Source organism: Hippocampus zosterae, chromosome 5 (assembly GCF_025434085.1).
Source record: "Hippocampus zosterae strain Florida chromosome 5, ASM2543408v3, whole genome shotgun sequence".
In the NCBI taxonomy this organism is placed as follows: Eukaryota; Metazoa; Chordata; class Actinopteri; order Syngnathiformes; family Syngnathidae; genus Hippocampus; species Hippocampus zosterae.
The window spans coordinates 12,215,300-12,235,845 of NC_067455.1; the positions used below are offsets into that span (position 1 = coordinate 12,215,300).

At 41.5% G+C, this 20,546-nt stretch overlaps 2 protein-coding genes across 8 annotated transcripts in view; one reads left to right on the forward strand and one right to left on the reverse strand.

Moving 5' to 3' along the window:
* LOC127600743 (glucocorticoid modulatory element-binding protein 1-like) overlaps positions 1-20,546 on the reverse strand; it is a 25,073-nt gene continuing 4,527 nt past the window's right edge. Inside the window, exons 1-11 of one of the 4 annotated variants that reach the window (XM_052065493.1) lie at positions 13,441-13,763; positions 13,113-13,345; positions 9,925-10,018; positions 8,319-8,377; positions 8,095-8,216; positions 7,896-7,999; positions 6,308-6,492; positions 3,096-3,221; positions 2,001-2,138; positions 1,721-1,837; positions 1-795 (exon numbers count right to left, since the gene is read on the reverse strand). In XM_052065493.1, coding sequence (XP_051921453.1) covers positions 314-795; positions 1,721-1,837; positions 2,001-2,138; positions 3,096-3,221; positions 6,308-6,492; positions 7,896-7,999; positions 8,095-8,216; positions 8,319-8,377; positions 9,925-10,010 — 1,419 coding nt within the window. In that variant the 5' untranslated portion in view covers positions 10,011-10,018; positions 13,113-13,345; positions 13,441-13,763 and the 3' untranslated portion in view covers positions 1-313. Of the gene's footprint in view, positions 796-1,720; positions 1,838-2,000; positions 2,139-3,095; positions 3,222-6,307; positions 6,493-7,895; positions 8,000-8,094; positions 8,217-8,318; positions 8,378-9,924; positions 10,598-13,112; positions 13,764-20,546 lie in introns of those variants that run through there. The other 3 variants (XM_052065491.1, XM_052065490.1, XM_052065494.1) reach the window with 3 other exon arrangements.
* Positions 13,828-20,546, forward strand: part of si:dkey-34d22.1 (discoidin, CUB and LCCL domain-containing protein 1) — a 16,349-nt gene continuing 9,630 nt past the window's right edge. For all 4 annotated transcript variants that reach the window (XM_052065469.1, XM_052065470.1, XM_052065471.1 and 1 more), the window contains exons 1-2: positions 13,828-13,983; positions 17,433-17,654. In XM_052065469.1, coding sequence (XP_051921429.1) covers positions 13,881-13,983; positions 17,433-17,654 — 325 coding nt within the window. In that variant the 5' untranslated portion in view covers positions 13,828-13,880. The remainder of the gene's footprint in view (positions 13,984-17,432; positions 17,655-20,546) is intronic.

The following is a 20,546-nucleotide window of genomic DNA, read 5'->3' on the forward strand; positions in this document are numbered from 1 at the left end:
TTGGAGAGACATGCGTTCTTTTTATTGGGCAGCAACATTATGCCTTTATATAAGCCTGAGTGAGCTGTTCAGTCACTGTTGAAAAATTGGGATGATATAAACCCCAACACTTAATGATACAACGACTCACAAAAAGTATTTTCAATTACAAATGTCATAAGAAATGTTTCATTTTGCTACGTATCCCGAACTACCACGAGGGAAAACAGTCACCAAAGACTAACTCTGATAGTAGTCGCAAAGACAGGTTTACAAAGTACTCTTTTACTGTTTGATGTCGGGGTCATGTACCTCTTAATTCTGCAGCATTCTCTCATTTAGTTTTAAGATGTTTTAACCCCTTTCTCCCCAGAGCCACCTTTTCAAAGCCATGCAAGCGCTCTCCCTCATTTTGCGCCTGACTTCCGAACTGAGTCTGAAGCTTGCACGCCCTTTGTCCAAGACCTTGCTGCATCTCCACCTTTAGTTCTTGTCCCGCCCTGTGTGCCCTCGCCTGTTTGCCCGACTCGCAGGGCGCCCGCGTCCTCTCCTCTCTCTTCACGCCGCAACCCCGTGACCCGCTAGGGGTGGGGAAGTGGCTGACGTGCTGAGGGTTGATGTTGGGATGAGCGTACGGCGGCTCCGGTAAGCATGTGAGTGAGAGAGGCTGGATCACAGTGTTGCTGAGGGTGGGCGACAGCTGGCTGTTGGATAGCTGGTGACGTTGGGGTCGGAGGTGCTTGGGGGATGCGTGTTTGTAGGATGTGTTTTTAACACACACTTGCTTCCTTCTTTCCTTTAACAGCTCCTCCAGCTCTATATTAAAGGGAGACAGATTCGAAAGTCATACACTGGAACGTGCGGTCACCCCCCCTTCCCATTCATCCTCCCCCTTATTACATGTTATGTCTTGTGACTTGTTGTAACTGTCATATGCTTATTTATGTGCTCGGGTTTTTTTTATCCTGGACATAAATTATCCTCAGAAGAGGATAGTTCGAGCGTGTTTTTTTTTCCCTCTCCCTACCCAGCGTTTTCCTTTCTGAATTCTGACTGTAATTTCCCCATTGCGGGACAAATAAAGGGATGTCTTATCGTATCTTATTTGAAGCTTATTTGACTTCAGTGGGGGCTCCTGAAGATAGAGTAAGGGTGTTTCTGGATTGCATCACATCTTCCTCAAAAAAATAAAAATAAAACGACCACAACAACAACAAAAAGGGGTTCAAGTATTTTTTAAAAAATTATAACAATCCACACTAATCCAATCACTTCTTCTTCTCCTTTCGGCTTGTCCCTTTTCAGGGGTTGCCATAGCGAGTCTTTAACTTCCATCTTTCTCTGTTCTCTGCATCCTCTACTCTGACTCCAACTACCTGCATGTCTTCCCTCACGGCATCCATGAATCTCCTCTTTGGCCTTCCTCTCTGTCTTCGAACCCAATCTCTTCAATCTTTATTATTTAATTATATTATTCATGATATTATTAATCATTTAATAATAAGAGTTCAGGACATCAACATTTCTTCAGAACATGAACAAGATTGGTAATGCAGAATAGTGAAAGGGAGGGTTGAGCCGCTGTGGGAGTGGTCACAGCTGACTGCATGATTGGATGGATATTAGCTGCGGTTAATATATTTTTCAGTGAGGAAGTACTGGTAAGCAGTTAGAACAAATAAGAGGTTGACATCAGTGGTTCTACAGTGAGTAATACCGCTGTAAATGTTGCCTTCCTCACCATTAACGCCATCGCCGTCATCGTCGTTTTCCTTCTGGCTGCGCCGCTGCTCCAGCGCTTGCTTGACAGAGTCTAAAAGCCCAAACATCTCACACAGCGAATTCAAAATGATGGCGTCTGGAACAACACAAATACATCAAATCCTCAGCACCATTGCAAGACTTGAATGTTTGAAGGCCGTATTTCGCCGGAGGGGCATTCTGCATGAAACATTTACTTGCTCAATATTCTACTCAAAGCAAATCTTTTTTCCCCCCAGATTGTCACTGTGTGAACTCACCAGCATCCTGTAACTCAGCCTTCTCGTTGCGAACCTCCACTCCTTTCAGAGTGGTCAATAGGTGAGCCTGAAGACCGGACAAGACCTCTCTCATCAGCCCACATTCAGCCACACCCTTCCACAAGTTTAATACGCCATCTAGACACAAACAAAAATGAGGCAGAATCACATTTGTCATGCATTCTCATGCTGCATGTCAGTAAATATCAACAATAACAGTGAACAAGAGAAAACAATAGAACAAGCATCCTTAGATCGTGGTTCTCAAACTAAGGCCCCCCAGACTCCCAGGGGTCCATAAACCTCAGCTTGGTACACGACAAAATAATTAGCGGTAGCAATAAATTATGTCGTTTAATATTAAAAAAAAAAAAAAAGACCTACATACAGTTTGGAGATTGCTGTGCCAATAAAACAAACATAGTAAAACAATTTCACTTCTCCACATTAGCTTTGGGCCAATTAAAAGCTTTGATATGATTGTGATGTATCATTAACGTCTGTAAATCTGACTTCCCTGCATGCATGCAACACAGTTTTTGTCTTTTAAAACAAAATAAGTACTATTCCAGGAATAAAGTCTTATGTTCAAGAAAATGGGGGGGGGGAATGGTCCAATTCTTCTGAGTGAAGTCACTTATTTATGGAATGAAATTTTGACTGCAACATGCTCATGATTCAAAAATCTACTGACTTCCTCTACTGTTGAGCGATAATTGTCATATTTTTCAAGCATCTCCGATCAAAAACATCTGGCGTTAGACTGCAAACTTCTTCTGAGGCTAAAGTTTTCTTCAACGCACCTTAGACGATATATATAGTTTACATGCGACATTCAGGGTATCTCATTGATCCTTTGTTTCCTCCCAGAAGGATAGACACTCTTAAAAATATTCATTTCTGACGTTACTCGCAAATATTGCTCTGAAATCTGATGAACCTCAAACGCATACGCAGAGGAAGCAGAAAAAAAATAGCAGTCTGCTAAGCAGATATAAAAAGCATCTTTTCTTCCACCTCTACAAATGGAGAAGCCGGGATTGCTTGCATTTAAATTTCAGCTTGGCTCAAACGAAAACTATGCATTTTATTTACCAGACGTTTCACTCCTTTTCCTCTTTGCATGTCCATTGGCTGTGGTGAGCTGCGTGGAGCTCCACTCTCCACCAAATTTATCTTCCAAGGCTTCCTCCAAGTCAGATGCATCATGCATAGACTCTCCTGAAACGAGAGGGGGATCAAACACAAAGAATAAAGCAAAATCTGACTAATAGAATGGAACAGCAAGATATGAAAGCGACTGCCGGCTCAAAACCACATTTGACATGACATGACAAGCGATTCATTTTATTTATGAATATACAATATTTAAAGGACGGCCCAGTGATCCAGTGGTTGGCGCGTTGACCTCTCAGTGCCGAGGTCGTGGGGTTCAATCCAGGCTCCGACCTTCCTGTGTGGAGTTTGCATGTTGTCCGCGAGCCTGCGGTTTCCTCCCACATTCCAAAAACATGCATGGCAGGCTGATTGAACACTCTAAATTGTCCTTAGGTGTAAGTGTGAGCGCAGATGGTTGTTCGTCTCTCTGTGCCCTGCGATTGGCTGGCAACTGGTTCAGGGTGTCCCCTACCTACTGCCCAAAGACAGCTGGGATCGGCTCCAGCACCCCCCGCGACTCTTGCGGGGATGAAGCGGATCGGAAAATGAATGAATGAATGCAACCTGTAACCTGGTACCACGTTAAGCTGTCCACTGTAGTAACCGCCGTCCCTGAAAGGGTTATATTGTGAACAAAAATGCAAGACTCCTTGAAGTGGTAGTAGTACTTACAAAACGCAATAGCTCGGCAAAGTGTCCTTGGGTGTCTTGAAAGGCGCTTATAAATAAAATGTATTATTATTATTATTATTAAATATCATCATGCTTCCCCTACATTGCAGCACTTTTAGTTTAACTTTGTGTTGCAAGGTCAACTCCGCACTATACAGTATTTGACAGTGAGTAATGGTAAAATATAATTCCAAATATTGCTTTGTACATTTAATTAAGTAAATAATACATTTATGATAGTGAGACTGGAACAAATTAATTCACCGTGCTTGTTTCCCCATGGATAACAAAACACTTTGAAATTTGAACTCAGAAGTCGGCCAGCATCCACTAGTTTGCAATAAATTCAGCGATCTTGAGTCATATATCCTGACCGCCGAGGATGGCGGTGGTGTGACGGCAGCTGATGCTTTGTGCAAGAAAGAGAAAGAGCGGAGATGTGTTTTGGACCCGAAACTGTCAGTCTAATTGCAAACTTTACAACCTAAGGGGCATTTGGTTTGAGGTTCCTTTATAATAGTGATAACGCTGAGGAAAGACCAATCCACCAATCCCATTTTTATTTTATTTTTTTTTGCAGCTTTTAAAGTATTTCATTATCTCGGGAGACAGATAATTTAAATCCAGGGAGCGTCTGTGAGCATCTTTGTGGAACAACACGCCAAAGGGGGAAACATGAGCGATAGAATGCAGCAAATTGGAAATGGCCAACTACTAGGGCAGCGTTTCCCAATCTTTATTGCGCCAAAGCACGTGTTTTCCATGACAAACAGCTCACAGAACAGTACAGATTGTGTGTGTGAAATGTTATACATTTGTATCTATATACACACATATATATTATATCAATGCATATTAATACATATATTAACCCTTCCATGCATCCTGTAACCTGATAACATGATAAGCTGTCCACTGTAGTAACCGCTGTCCCTGAAAGGGTTAAATACTAAAACAGTGTATCGTATGTACCATAAGGTATTTTCAACACTTGCAATACTTTTTTGTTGACGATTTATAAAAACAACACTCATGTGAGGACTGACAATAGAATTGATTTGTGAGAAAAAAAAATTGATATGCTGTAGGTCTAAGGCGGGGGTCGGCAAAACGCAGCTCTAGAGCCGCATGCGGCTCTTTAGTGACATCTAGTGGCTTCCTGGAGCTTTATAAAAAATGTTTGAAAATGGAAAAAAAATGATAGTAGGCTAATATAGCTCTTATAGATATAGATACGTGTTGCAGCTCCGAAAAAGGAGAGCTGTCTTGTTGGTTTTTAAAAACATACACTTTATTCGTTTTTCACAGTCTTGACAAACACAGACATGTTTGCGTCCGACTCCGTGCCTTCTCTCATCTCGTTCGACTCGAGGCGTTCAAAGACAGCCTCCGAAAAATGGAAATTAATGATCACTTCACAGACACTAAAAAAAAGCAAAAATAATGCACCAAAACAAAAAAATCAAGCGAGGAAATCACAAAATAAATTCTATGGGGGCGTTTGTGAACACACAACAAAGGAATGAATAACATAAACAATTCTGAGACAGTCCAGTCTCCTACTTATATACAGCATGTGTTTCCTTTATTGTAAGTTTTATAGAAGGCTTTTATTTATTTATTTTTTGCGGCTCCAGACATATTTGTTTTTTTTTGTTTGTTTTTTTTGGTCCTATATGGCTCTTTAAACATTTTGGGTTGCCGACCCCTGGTCTATGGGGTGTCAAACTGATTTTTGTCGTGAGCCAGTTTCTAGTTATGGCTTCCCCCAGAGAGCCGTCATGATGCTGAAACAAAGTCAATGTTTAACCATGTCATAGTGTTATGACAAACACCGGTACACAACAAATTAATGGATGATTCGTTCTAAAATCAGAGATCAAAGCTAATAGTCGGTTCAATTACTGTTCAAGTTACTGTAGCAAGAGTAAAGAAATAAAATAAAATCATGCAAAATCTCAACATTACTTATAAGACATGACAGTTAGAAATTTGTGTACAGATTTTACCAAGCATCATGCAAGTTGACACATGATTTGCTTCCGCGGGTCACATAAAATGATGTGACGGGCCGGATCTGGCCCCCGAGCCTTGAGTTTCACACCTGTGCTGTAGGAGGTCTCCACCCGCTCGTGATGATATACTGAAATAATGATTATCTTGTCCTAATTTGCCCACGAAATAACTTAAAATGAAATCTTGCATGTAGTTGACGGCAAAACTGTTACTCTGTTGTTTGAATGGCAACAGACTAATTGCACGGTCTGTCGATCTAGTGCCAGAGCATCGGGGGTTTTTTTCCCTTCTGCTTGTAACTATACATAACTGACATAGATACAGGAAAACGATACATTAATTGTAGTAAATAAAGTGACGATTTTCTGAAAAATGATGTGAAATTGTGTCATTTGCCACACGCCGGATTTTCTCTCACAACGCACCAATGAGTCGTGGCACAGCGGTTGGGAATGGTGTACCTGTCACGGGAGGCACCTGCCCTCCGAGAGATTCAAGAGCCAGAGACGAGGGGTTGGCCTGCAAGGACGTCCCCAGAGGAAGCTGCGAGTTGTTGATCAGCATGTCAAATTTCGTGCTGCGGCACGTGTTACTGCACACCGTGTCATGCTGGAAGAAGTCTATCTGGCCGGAGTCCATCATTTTTCTGCGTGAGAAAGGAGAAGGTTTACCCAAACGCTGTGATATTGCACAGGTGCTAAGGGCTGTTGGTTCACTGCGATCCCGATACTTTCTCAAACATGGGGATGAGGGGGGTCTGTGGGATAAAAGATGAAAACAACAGATATTGCTTTGGAGTATTGACTCACGGATACTCCTCGGAACAAGGGTAAACATGATAAAGTGGGGAAAAGCAATACTCTGTGCAGTTTGTTTGCCTGTTATTTGATCCTGCCACCTGTTTGGTGTTGCTTGGAAACCACACACAATGTAGATGTCGTACTTTGAACTGCACTGCACTCAAGTCAGGTAAGGATGGGACAAAATCTAACAGCCGTCCATCCATCCATTTTCTCTTTGGCTTATCCTAGTCATTGTTGCGGGTGAGATGGTTATCACACAATCACAGGACACATACAGACAGCCAAAAGGCATATTAACACTCAGTCGTATTAACACTCACATTTACGCGGTCACTGCAGTGGGAATTGAACCCTCACTATCGTCGTGCAAGTCAACAATTACTGCATCAGTTACTCATGATGCAATATTATTCATTGATAGTTGTTTTACCTCAAATTGATTCAGCGAAAATGTATTTTTCATTTTGAATGTGTTTTGTACTTGTTCCTCTCATTAAATAACTGGCTGATTGCTTGATTTATTGCAAATAATAACTTTTGAAAATCAAATGTACATTTACCGTTTTCTCTATCTCGTCTCTGAAATGATTGAGTGATTCATTCTAATGAAATGTATGACAAATCATAGATTTAAATTATTATTATTATTTACCTACTTTTTCAAATGATGCGGTCTATCCTTCCCTATTAAAAATTAAATGTAGCCTGTTTGCCCACACCAGCGAGAGGGTTTCACCGACTTGGCCAGTCGCCGCATTTTGGTCATCATTTTGTATGCATGGTCAAGGATCTTCTCCCATTCGGTCGTTCTTTAAATTTGTCAAACCAAATTCCCCAATTCGATCATTTCGAGATGTTTCATTGGTGTCATTAGACCATAAAATCACGCCCAGAACAAATGAGCCTTGTCGATTAACTTTTTTTCCTACCCCTGCCTTCCAAGTATACTTGCTAATAAATTTATTTTTTTTAACCTTCATGCTCGTTCATTGCAATTGTATTTTCCATTGCGTCATTTTCATTTATTTTGCAGTGCAGTAAGTGTTGAGACGAATAAACTAAAGGCTGATAATTCGAACAGCAAACCAATGGAATTTCTCCATTGTGAGACTAATAAAGGTGTTTAAATCTTATCTTATCCCCTGTCGTGTCAGTCATTAAAACACACACACACACACACACACACACACACACACACACACACACACACACACAGAAACAACTATTTAAAAAAAATAAAGTCTACCTGAGCATAACCCCGCCTAGTCTGATGGCCCTTTTCCAGTCCTTCAGGGTGGCTTTGCCTGCCAGGTGTACAAACTGCTTAGGACTGATAAGCTGGTCATTAAACTGCAAAAACAAGTCGACAGCGTGTGCTTATAAACAAACAAGCAAAGACATGCATGCCAAGAATGAACCCGAAATGACGGCATTCGTCCACTTACTTTAACGCATCGAACGTTGATTCCGGGGCACACAAACTTCTTAAAGAGTAAAACTGCTCTACTTTCTCCGCAAGTAATTGGATAGCCATACTCCACGCTCTCGCCCTCTGACTTACTGTCATCTACAACGATAAAGTACCTAAGTCAAAATCCGTGGGACATTGCAAATTTCACAGTTTTACGCTAGACAACAAATGACTGAGGGCACAGTGCCTCTTACTTACCATGTTGAGTCTCGACGGCCAAGACCGTGCTGCTCGTATCTGCAATGTCATAATTTGCCCTGCAGAGGGCAACAGATTGTCACATACAAAACACTAGTACCATACGAAATTGTGTTTTGGCTAATTGACCTTAAACGAACAGCATTTTTATCACAGTCTTTTGACTTTGGGCTCCAATCTCAGCTGTGGGTCTGTAATATGGAGTTGGCATTTTTCTGCCATGCTTGACTAGACTTTCTCGGCATATTCCCACTTCCTCCTACATTCCAAAAAACATGCTTGTTGGGTTCTTTCAAGACTTTAAATCGGAGGCTACTCACCTTTTGAAATGGAGAGCTTCTTCTTCAGTACTGATTTGTGCACTTTGATAAACCCTTATGGGATAACAACTAAGGTCAAATTACCTTGAGTTATACATTATTAATAATAAAATGTACGGTATTCTATGAGAGGACGCTGGTCATGTTAAAGTGGAAGTCAACCCCAATTTGTACTTTCACAATAATTTGTTCAATGTACCTCCACTAGTCTACACAAGTCAATCTGATTAATATGGTGTTTGTAGAACATGAGTTAAGCAGCAAAATCCACCCGTTTTTGTCCATCTCAGGGGGCAGCTATTTTACCACTTGATGTCGACTGAAAAGGACATCACAGTTGCTCAGGTGGTCAGCAAGTGGCAAAATGACCTCCCTCTGAGATGGACCGAAAAAAAATGGTGGATTTTACTACTTAACTTGAATTCCACAAACGCAATATGAATCCGAACGCCGTGTTTCGATTAGCGGGGCTGCATAGAACATATTATTGTCAATAACATGTTGGGGTTGACTTCTCTTTTAATATTTCTCACAAAAATATTAACCATGATTTAATAAAGCAGCAAAAAGAAATATCAAAATGCAGGACCATCCCTGTAAGTCGTTGTCATTTTTAAAAGATCCCTTGTATAAAATTACTGCCAGTGTAGGAACATAAACCCCACCGGTCTTATAGTCTTCACCTTAAACGTTCTTGTCCATAATTTTATTTCTAATCTCCTGAGACAGTTCTGTCTTTCACCGCCTCCTGTTCACATTTAGTGTGATACACACTATGTCACCAAGCAGCAGAGTGGCTACTGGTTACCCTGGACCGAGTGACTGATTACAAGTTTGTAGATTCCTGTGATGCTAATTAGAGGACATACTTTGGTTGAACATACCCCTATGGTCAAATGATGTTCCCTCTTTTCTAGTTTAAGTACCATCATTTGTGTCTAGGCCTGTTTCATGAATTGTTTTTTTAAGTAACTCTGTGGAACAACAATTCAAAAGCGATGTCAGATTTTCAATGTTTGAAATGTAATGAATTTTCTGTAATTACTTTTGTCACAGTAAAGTAATTTATGTGACCAGTGTGGGCTTTTTTTCCCCCCATGTGCAGAGGGGTACCAACAATTTCGTCCACGTGTGTACAGTCAGGTTGATATTATGATTCATTGCTAGCATTGTGAAATATTGTGCAACATGTATGAGACCATTGAATCTTGTTTAGTGGATGCCTCGTGCATATGATTTTATTTATGTATAAGCATTGTCTTTATTCCAACATCTATAGTATTTACCCATGCAAGATGGGCTGCAGGTGCAGGATGACTTGAGCCTTGTGGTTATTGCCACTGGACCCCTCCTCCTCTTCCTTCTCCATCATGAGATCCCCTGCAGACACAATGACCTCAGCACCCCTCCTCACAGAGCTGCACGCACAGAGGTCCAGCCACGCATGTTAACAGCAGTACACAGACGCTATTTTCACAGACGCACACACGTTAATGAAAGCTTCTCCCCCAAGCCGTGATGTCTGACATGCAACTGCCACAGAAAATTAACCAATACAGGTCTTAAAATGGAATAATCCAGACATGAGATGGTCTGGTTTCACTCTACAAAACAAGGCTATGCATTAAGGTAATGTGCATATGAGAAGCCTAACACTAAGCTAAAATTTGTACTGAAAGAAAGGAGCTGGATTATTCAACAGTGAAACGGCAACATGGCAATCAACAGGCAAAAGTAAACTGTCATATATCCAGCATAACATTGTTCTTAAAGGTCAAGAATGCATACTGGTCACTTAAATTGTTTCCAAATTGATGGCACTCGCCTCACAATAGGGCAGTGGGACCATGTCATACCAACAGCTAATGACAATGTTGAAAAATAATCAGATAGATCTATACTTATTAAGATAAACATAGCGGTAATAAGAAAGCATTTAAAAAGTGTGGGTGGGGGGGGGGGTCGTTCAATGTATTATAACACTTGTGGGGTTCGATCTCGAATTGTGAACTTTTACGAAAGATTAGGGAATCAAATGCCCCAAGAAAATATTGTTCATAATGCCAATCAAGGTACTCTGTTGTGTGTGTGTATATATATATATATATATATATATACACACACAGTATATATGTCGTTTTATTTACAGTATCTATAAGAGATGTCAGTTTAGCGCGTTTTTAATTGGCATTAATTTAAATGAATTTTAGCGGGATTAATTTTTTTCTCGCAAGATTAACGCGGCACACGTCACAGCGGATGTTACGTTGCTCTATAAATAAACCAGAAACAAAACAAGCACACTGCAGAAGTCCACGCCCATGTCTGTTTTGCCAGCCACGGCAGCGCCAGACACCAAAAACGGATACTTAAAGAGTTTATGAAAGGAAAGTTTACTTTTAAAAAGTTGCCAGATAGTTCCACTGACAAGACCAAAGTTACCTGGATGTTTTGTAGTAGTAAACTGAGCTATCATCAAAGCACGTCTAGTCTGAAATACCACATAATGGCCAAGCACACAGCTGATGTGAGTACTTCGCCCCCTCGTCTAAGACAGACAGCTGTGGATCATTTCAAAGTGAAGAAAATGGATAACACGACGAAGAACAAATTTGCTGAAGCCATAGCTAAATGTATGCCTGTCAACATTGTCCACAGCTCGACTCAAGCTGAAATCATTCGCATTGCATCGAACGACTCCAATACGGATTGCCAGCGAGAGCCTCCATTACAAGCTGTGTACAGAGATTATACGTAGTGGAGAAGACACTGTTTCGGGAGACAAATAAGAGACTAGGTTGATGAGCCTCTGGTGACTAAAGAGCAGGTAGCCTGTCGAATACGATGTATGCCACTGACGCGATCGTTACTTGTTTGGAACTATTTTGTGTGGAAGGTTACAGTGTTCAGTGGCCATATCAATAGAGATGTAGAGTTCAGCGGTGCAGTGGTAGCGACCTGGCTGAAAATAAAATGTCTCCAGTGTTGTCATCTAACCAAGTGTAGTCATCCGAAATGATGTCTACACAAAACCGTAGAGAGACTTCCGAGCAAGAAGGACCAACAGAATCAACATAGCCTGACTGCTGTGTTCAAAGCAAACTTGAGAAAAACGAAGTATGCAACCGTGTCTTAAATCCACTATAGGCTGAGTACTAGTTTACCTTAGATGTGCACTTTATAATGTTTATAATGTTGCTCTGTTTTGATTCCATAAAAAGAGCTGTTAAAGCAGCTATTGTGTGACAAAATATTTTTTTCACTGTTGTTGATGGACAGTAATATTGTGTGAGAGATTACGTGTGAATAACTGCTCCAAGTGAAAAATGTTCATGTAAAATTGAAAATCGAAATTGTTATTTCAGAAAATATTTGCATTTTGCACATAGAAAACTGATTCATGGTTCCATGTTGATGAGAGCGTTAAAATGGGGGAACATAGGACAAAAAAATATAAAAGGACATTCAGAAACGATAAAAAATGCGTCAGTAATCGTGATTAATTTTTAGTTCATTTGAGTTAATTATGGCAGTTGCGTTTTTAATTAAATTAAATATTTTAATCGTTTGACAGCTCTAATATATATAGTCAATGTCAAACACGTTTACCATGCTATGATGCATATTTTAATCAGCTTTATTTATTTCTAGTCTAGGCACTGACAAATAAGATATATAAGGCAAACAGCAACATGCCAATAAATCCATAAAAGTATAATAAAATCTACTGTATATTTACTAAAAAGCGTCGTCGTGTATCTAGCTATTACCCTCAGGTGCATCTGTTCTATTTATTTACACCATCTATCTGTCTGGATGCTATAGGAAAGATATGCAAAACATGATTGTGATGATTGTAATTTGCCATTAGTGTGGTTACCGCACTATCAATATTGTAATAAATTATAAGTTTCAGTAAGTTTAGAAACAAACTACTAATTTGAGGTGAACGCTTGGGGGATCATGTTGCACAATCGGCGACTGTGTAAAGAAATGCTCCCCATCAGAAGATTTACACGAGTAACAGTCAGCGTTCATTTCAATGAAATTATTTGTACAACGCACCAAGTCAGTCGGGCCCAAAGAAGCAGCCGTATGTTCTTCAATAGCAATAAAATATTCGTGAGCAAAGTGGCATGTACTAACCGTGTATTCAAAACTGAATAAGTGACAAATACAAGCGCTCTAACATAGCAACACTAGCAAGTAGCCTGAGCTTGAGCCCTTGCGTGCTTCCCTCACACTCCATCACCCACTCAAACTGACGTCTGTTGGCCCGGCGTCACGCACAGCCCGGCACGCACACTCCTTAACCAGCGCACAAACCCACTTGATATACACACACACACACACACACGCTCACACACACAAATACGCGGGCACGCAGAAACACGTACACACAAACACAAACACAAACACGAACCCAAACACAACACCTGCTGCTTTGAGTCAACATTGTCATAGTTTGACTTACCGTTGTTGAGTGGGACACCGTTCTCCTCATCCTCCGCCGGCCAGAGACGTAGGAGAGCATGCGCCGTGACGCGTCCACGCTCCCCGCACTGAAGGCAGCCTTTGCCTGAGAAGCATCTGTCCCGCTGTCACGACAAGCGGTGCGTTCGCACGCGATGCTGTGTAAATCGGTCAAATTACTCTTATGTGCAAGGGCGCCGCTTGATTGGTGCGCCTCACAACCCATTCGCGCCTCTCAAGAGAGCACAACGTACACACACGCGCGCGCGTTATGTACTCTAAAAAGGAAATCTTATGAATGTAAACAATACCCCTCGTGTGGTTTCTACCTCTTTGTTTTGGAACGCACATCGAGAGGAGACGTGCTTTTGTCAAAGGGTGATGACGGGGGGGGGCGTAAACTTAGTGTTCAAACATGTCAATATAACATACTTGCAGCGATTAATCATGAACTAAGTGCAGCATATCCGAGTTCAGCCTCTTCTTCCCTGTAAACAAAGGTAAACCATTAATAGGCGCACACAGACTGACTCTAGGTCAGTATGTACATTAGTCCGCCCCTTCGGAATGGAATGCGGACGATCTATTGATTGACAGCGGCATTTGGCCAATCGCAAGCCGGGTAAGCGCCTCGTGGCCAATAGTAAACAACCAGTACTTTCCACTACAACTTTTCCTCAGTTGCGAGAGCACTGCGAGCAGAACACAAGAACACGCCAGAGGCTCCGCGGGTTACACTTTTCTCGCCTGCAACTGAGCACCGAAAACCATGAGAACAAAGAGCGAAAACCTTGGAGATGCGCTGAAATCACTTTTAATTGTATTCTGCCTTGTATTTTGCGCTTTTTCAATACGCGTCCACGGCCAAGAGGGTAAGTTACAAATACTCGTTGAGGCTTTTTTCCTATAAGTTTGCAAGTTAGCAACTGCTTTAAATGTTTAAACGTATTTTCATATATTTTGATGTATATAGTAACAAATATTTTTTAGATCTCTGCCGGAACTCACAGCCATACTGTAAAACTGGGTTTACATTTACTCTTCTCCAACATCACACCACTGTCACGTCAAAACATGCATTTTTATTATTTGGGTAGGTTGAGTATGCATTCGCAATGAATTATTCCACTTTTGCATATTGTGGTCATTTACATCTGTATGTACGATTTTTTTTGGGGGGGGGGGGCGGTTGATCACGTATGACACATTTCCCTTCCCTTCATGTTTACCTGCAGCTATCTATGAGTTTACCACAAATCTCCCAAACAAAGTGGGATGCGTATGCCACATCAATAAACATTATGCCATCATTATCCACGACACTCAAGAGTGCTATCACTGCGTTAATTTTGGCCGTCTCCTTGTGGCTTTGATTTCCTCACGTCGGCTGATAATTAACTTGAGTCACTTTGCAATTGCTCGGAAACAGACAGAGCGGAGGTGGGACCCACGCTCAATGGAAAAAAAAATATTTCTCCTCTGGTGTTGTGTGTGGGTATATCTCCACAGAGTCGTTGGTTTCAGACAGAGTTTGAATTTGTAAGTAAATAAGACTACGCTGCGTCAATCTCTAAACCTATGCTAAATGTTAAATCATAATTACAGTAAATATTGTACAGTAAAAACACATCTAGACCACAAATATAAACGTAAAATTAAAAATTAAGTACAAAGGTGTGTGTTTGTGCCTGACGACATATACTTAAGATATCCTTTATTTGTCCCGCAATGGGGAAATTACAATCAGAATTCAGAAAGGAAAAAAAACACCATGCTTTCAAATTTGCTGTCAGAAATGTAAACAGAATGTCTTTAATAACCTGTTTTGCTTAATAAACTGCTTTTTAATTTTTATTTTTGTCGCCGACATAGAGATAGGGCACAAACATCAAATTGGGGAAATTTTACGCATTCAGAGGTATCACAGCCGTAACACAATCGGGATCACCTCTGTGTGTAACGGCGTGCAGGAAAAGTGGTACAGAAGCATGAAATTTAACACGTAACACTCGCTCTCTAACACCGTGTTGTGCGAAAGCAACTGTTTTTGTCCGAAAAGTAATCGTCTCACAGCGGATTATCTGTTTGTGGGATGGTGTAACGCTGTGTGAAAACGCAAATTGTGTCTTCTCCTGGGTCTGTGTAAAAGGTAAGGGCGAAAATTTGTTCGGTCAATATTTGCAGTATCTCTGTGTAAAAGAGGCATTTCGCTGCCTATGAAAGGTGGCATTTTCCCCACCTCTGTACACCACCGACAAGAGGTCTTCCTGTAAAAACTGACTGTCACGGAATGGGGAAGATGAAGTCAACCCATCAATTTTACTTGAGAAATAGTATAGTAACAGAATTGTAATAGAGGCAGGGCGGCCTCTGTAAAAGGGAAAATGGATGCTGGATCATTTGTCACTGTGAAGTTTTTTGATGGAACCAAACCTGCAGGTTTTTTTTCCTTTAATGTCACTGTTGTACATTGACACATAAAGTATTGTCAAATATTCAGCAATGCAAAAATATTTGCGGGATATTTGTCCAAAAAAGGGCCACTGACAGATTAGGCAGAGTAATGCAGTTTAGTTGTAGCTCTTCCAGGTGAGCATCCCTTTTGCTTGTGTGAACCTGTGAGGGCCTGCCAGCAAAGCACAAGAAGAACTGAGTCTTGTTATCCCCATATGAATCCACTTCTCTTCAACCGTTCTTCTAAATTCCCCAAACAGGGCAATTCAGGATAGAATGAGCTCATGTTGTTTTTTCAGGGGGTGGGGGATTATTTAGCCAAAGCACCGCTCACTAAAGTAACCCTTCCACCGGAAAGTGACAAATCCATGCTCGGTTGCCCGCGGTTACTCTATGTCACTGCGGCATTTCCAGGAAATCCTTAGGGGACTTGGAGAGGGCCAAAAACAGAAAAAGAGAGAAAGAGCTGTGTAGAAGTTGGAGGCTGGTGTGTGAGGTTTCAGGACACAGGGTGAGCACACAAGGTTATCCTGCAGTTTGGACTCAACAAATCTTTAAGCACCCTTATATGGAAGACGACTACTAAGGATGAAGTTCAGACGGTGACCACTGCATTTTGAATCTTTTGACCATGCCTGGACAAATTGATTTAACTTTTTGCTACCGCCCCCACAAAACCGAGCTCTGTGTGATCACGATGGGAATCGCTCATTTATTTACTGCGGCCCACTGATGAGTTAGATAATCTAAATATTAGTGTTTCTGCCTGGGTCGTGTGTTTGTCGCAGGAGCAGATGTCGGTTCAGAAGTCAGATGAGTGGTAGGAATCAGCATTTTAAAAAATGAAACAAATTAAGTAAATTCAGAGTTTAAACTAAATGATTTTAGGAAAAAAATTAATTGATTTTTTTTTCTTTGTGATTTTTTAAGGTCCTCTTCCCAAGTATTATGTTTAACAAACACAAGCAATAAATAAACTGTATTAGAAAAAGGACAATTTTATCTACCGTACTTCAATTAGAGTTGTAAATGTAGTTTTTACTTTTACTTTGTTTTTTTATAAAAGTTTTCTTTTATCACTTTTCCTATTTCAGAAAACAACGATGTGTAAACCACTGCAATGCACTTAAGCGCCGAACTGAGTGTGAATGTGATCGGGGTATTCTGAACATAGTCACATCCCTGTTATAAGCGGGTGTGCACACTTGCGTAACCAAATGAATTCAATTTTACACAGAATAAATATAGTTTTACCTGCTCAAGGTGATTTTAATGGTGGAAAAAAAATGCTAACCGTGGTGTCTTTTTATTGATGTATTTATTTTATAATTCACAAAAGCTGGCATTTTGAACAGGGCTGTGTAGACTTTTTAAAAACACTGTATATACAGTACTAGCTGGTAGGTTTTGAAAAGGGACAGACGGAAGGACAGACCGCGTGCGGGACGACGCGCAATATATATATAGAAGATGTGTGATCGCTTTTCTCACAGATGGATGGTTATAAATAAGCTGTGGTTTCCTGTGTGTGTTCTGAGGAGGCGTTTATTAGTCTTCTATCGTAGACAGGAAGTGCTTGTGGTGGAGAAGTGTGAAAATTGTCTGCTTCTCATGATTGCTTGAGAATCGGAACACTAACAAATCATGTCAGCATGGACTTAAAAAGGGATCGAATTTCTCCATTGTGAGCCAAATAAAGGCTTTCTTATCTTATCTTTCATATGCGGTATTTTTTAATCAAGGATTGATTAATTGGAATTTATCAACTTCACCTTAACTGCTTGCATCCACTTGCTTACTGAAACACATGACAACATTTCTTTCTTGTATTCTACTCGATGAAACAGCTTTATCTGTTTTGTTTCAGGTGATGGCTGTGGATATACAGTACTGGGCACAGAGTCTGGCACCTTAGCCTCAGAGAACTACCCGGGCACATATCCCAGTAACACCCGGTGCACGTGGAAGCTTCGCGTCCCAGAAGGGCGCACGTTGCGACTTCTTTTTGGGGATTTTGACATCGAAAGTAGTCCCGGTTGCAGTAATGGCTCCCTCGTCATCACAGATAAATATGGGCATCCCGGTCTAGGTGAGAAGTTTTCAACGGTCACCAAGTTTGACATTTCCATCCTGTATTTGCATTTCTCTTATTCTGACCTTTTTTTTAATTTCCCGTACTATTGCAGACTTTCCCCCCGTGCCAATACACCCAAAGGCATGCCAATACTTTGACACGTTGATGTTTACATGCTAACGCAGAGACACAAAGTTGTGTCTTGAGGGCATACACATTTGGCTCCGCACCAAAAGGACTATTGAGAAATTGATGACAGAAGGATTTGCACTGCCAGTTGTGTTTGTTACTGGATACCGTAATAACTGAGTCATGAGTGTAATGTTCTCTTCTCTCTGCCGGGTTACTGTTCCTACAAGCAGAGACATTCTACAACTCTTTCATATTAATCTCACTAATGTTTGCAGGGAGTGAATTAATTCACAGACGCCTCATACAGTTCTGTACTCACTCAAAAGATCATCATTGGAAAACGCGACATTGCGTATTTACTTTGACTGACAAATACAGTGGTCAGAACATCGCACAAGTTGAACAATTTGGAGACCAACCAAGAAGTCCAAAGTGGGAGTTCAAAACATAAGCTTGCCACAATTCAGCTAAATGTGTTTGGGTTTTGTTTTATTTTTCTTTGGCCTTTTATGATTTTTGCCATGACATCACAAATTGAACCAGCAATGGCAAAGAGGAAAAGCGTAATGATAAATATACAGCTGAAAATTGAATATCTTGTGGTATGTCAATGTGTCAAGATTGGTCATCGCAATCATATTAAATCTACATTTTTCATGTATACTCATTTAATATGAGCAATACAATTCAATATTACTTAAATACACTAATTATTTTGACTTAGCACTTGCTAATGTCAACAGAATGCAGCTGAAATTGTTTTGTCTAATGAATAGCATGGAAAAGACTCGACATATCTGCCCAAAACTGCACACACACAAAAAAAGCTCCACCACATTTTGATCCTTTTGGTTCTCAATTTACAAGGGGTAGGACTCGATACGTTTCTTACTTCCTCCTGCTCCTTTGAACATAGAATTATGATGATGACGGTTTTTATCTTTTCCTTTATACAATTTTTGCTTGCTTTCACTTTGTCAATTTATTGTTGTGTTTAAACAAACAAAAAAATGATCTGCCCATTGAGTATCTTCAGAAAGGGTCGTTTTTACTTGAATGTACTCGTATTTAGTTAAAATATATAAGATAAGTTAAGATATCCTTTATTTGTCCCACAATGGGGAAATTTACAGCCTCCAGCAGGAAGAATGTATGTAGAAAGAAGAAGAGAGAAAAAAAAACAACAAACATCTTTCAAGTAAATACAATATGAACACAAATGGATAAATCGCAGTACTATTTACAATTTACCTTCACATCATTTAATTATTATTATTATTATGATTGTTATTTTTTATTCATCAGCCTGACAGCAGTCGGTAGGAACGAGCGTCGGTATCTCTCCTTCTTGCAGCGCGGGTGTAACAGTCTCTGGCTGAAGGAGCTACCAAGTGCTGTCAGGGCGGGCAGGAGGGGGTGGGAAGGACTGGCCATCATAGCTTTTAGCTTAGTTAGCATCCTTCTGTTGCCCACCTCCTCCAGAGTGTCAAGGGAGCAGCCCAGGACAGAACTGGCCTTCCTGACCAGTCGCTCCAGTCTCTTTCTGTCCCGGGCTGAGATGGTGCCTGACCAGCAGACAATGCCATAATGGATGGCAGAGGCCACCACCGAGTTATAGAAGGTCTTAAGGAGCGACCCCTGAACCCCAAAAGACCTCAGTTTCCTGAGTAGGAAGAGTCGGCTCTGTCCTTTCCTAATCAGGGTGTCCGTGTTTGTAGACCAGTCCAGTTTGTCGTTGAGAAGAACACCAAGGTACTTGTAGGAGGTCACCCTCTCTATGTCCATACCCTGGATGTTCATCGGTGCTGGTGAGGACTTTTTCCTGCAGAAATCCACAACCAACTCCTTAGTTTTCCTCGGGTTGATCTGGAGGAGATTCTGCTGGCACCAGTCCACAAAGTCCTTTGTCAGTCCCCTGTACTCCCGATCATCCCCTTCTGTAATGAGGCCAACAATCGCAGAGTCATCGGAGAACTTCTGAAGGTGGCAGTTTGGAGTGTCATGTCTGAAGTCCGAGGTGTAGAGGATGAACAGGAATGGAGCCAGAACAGTCCCCTGCGGCGCTCCAGTGCTGCAGAGAAGCCGGTCCGACTCACAGCTCTGCAATCTCACGTACTGCGGCCGATTTGTGAGGTAATCTATGATCCATGCTGTGAGATGGTGGTCCACTCCGGCGTTCTGCAGTTTGCCTCCCAGCAAATGGGGCTGGATGGTGTTGAAGGCACTGGAGAAATCAAAGAACATGATTCTCACAGTGCTCCCAGCCTTCTCCAAGTGTGACAGCACTGAGTGGAGGAGGTAGATAATGGCGTCTTCCACGCCGATGCCAGGCTGATAGGCAAACTGCAGCGGGTCCAGTGACGGCCTCACCAGCGGTCGAAGGTGGGCGAGGATGAGTCTCTCCAGCGTCTTCATCAGGTGAGACGTCAGCGCCACCGGTCTGTAGCTGTTCAGCTCCTTAGGGTGGGGGGTCTTGGGCACTGGGACCAAGCACGAAGTTTTCCACAGCTGTGGAGCTCTGCCCAGCTTCAGGCTCAGGTTGAAGATGTGCTGGACAATGTTACACAGCTGGTCAGAGCAGGTCCTGAGGAGCCGGGAACTGATCTTGTCCGGACCTGCTGCCTTCCTCACATTCTCTTCCTCAGTTGGTTCCTTACCTGCTCTGTTGTGACGGACAGGCAGGAACCAGGTGACATACTGGGTTGATGAGAGCTGGTCGAAAGAGGAGGGGGAGGAGAAGAAGTCCTCAGTGAGAGAGGTTGCAGTTTGTGGTTG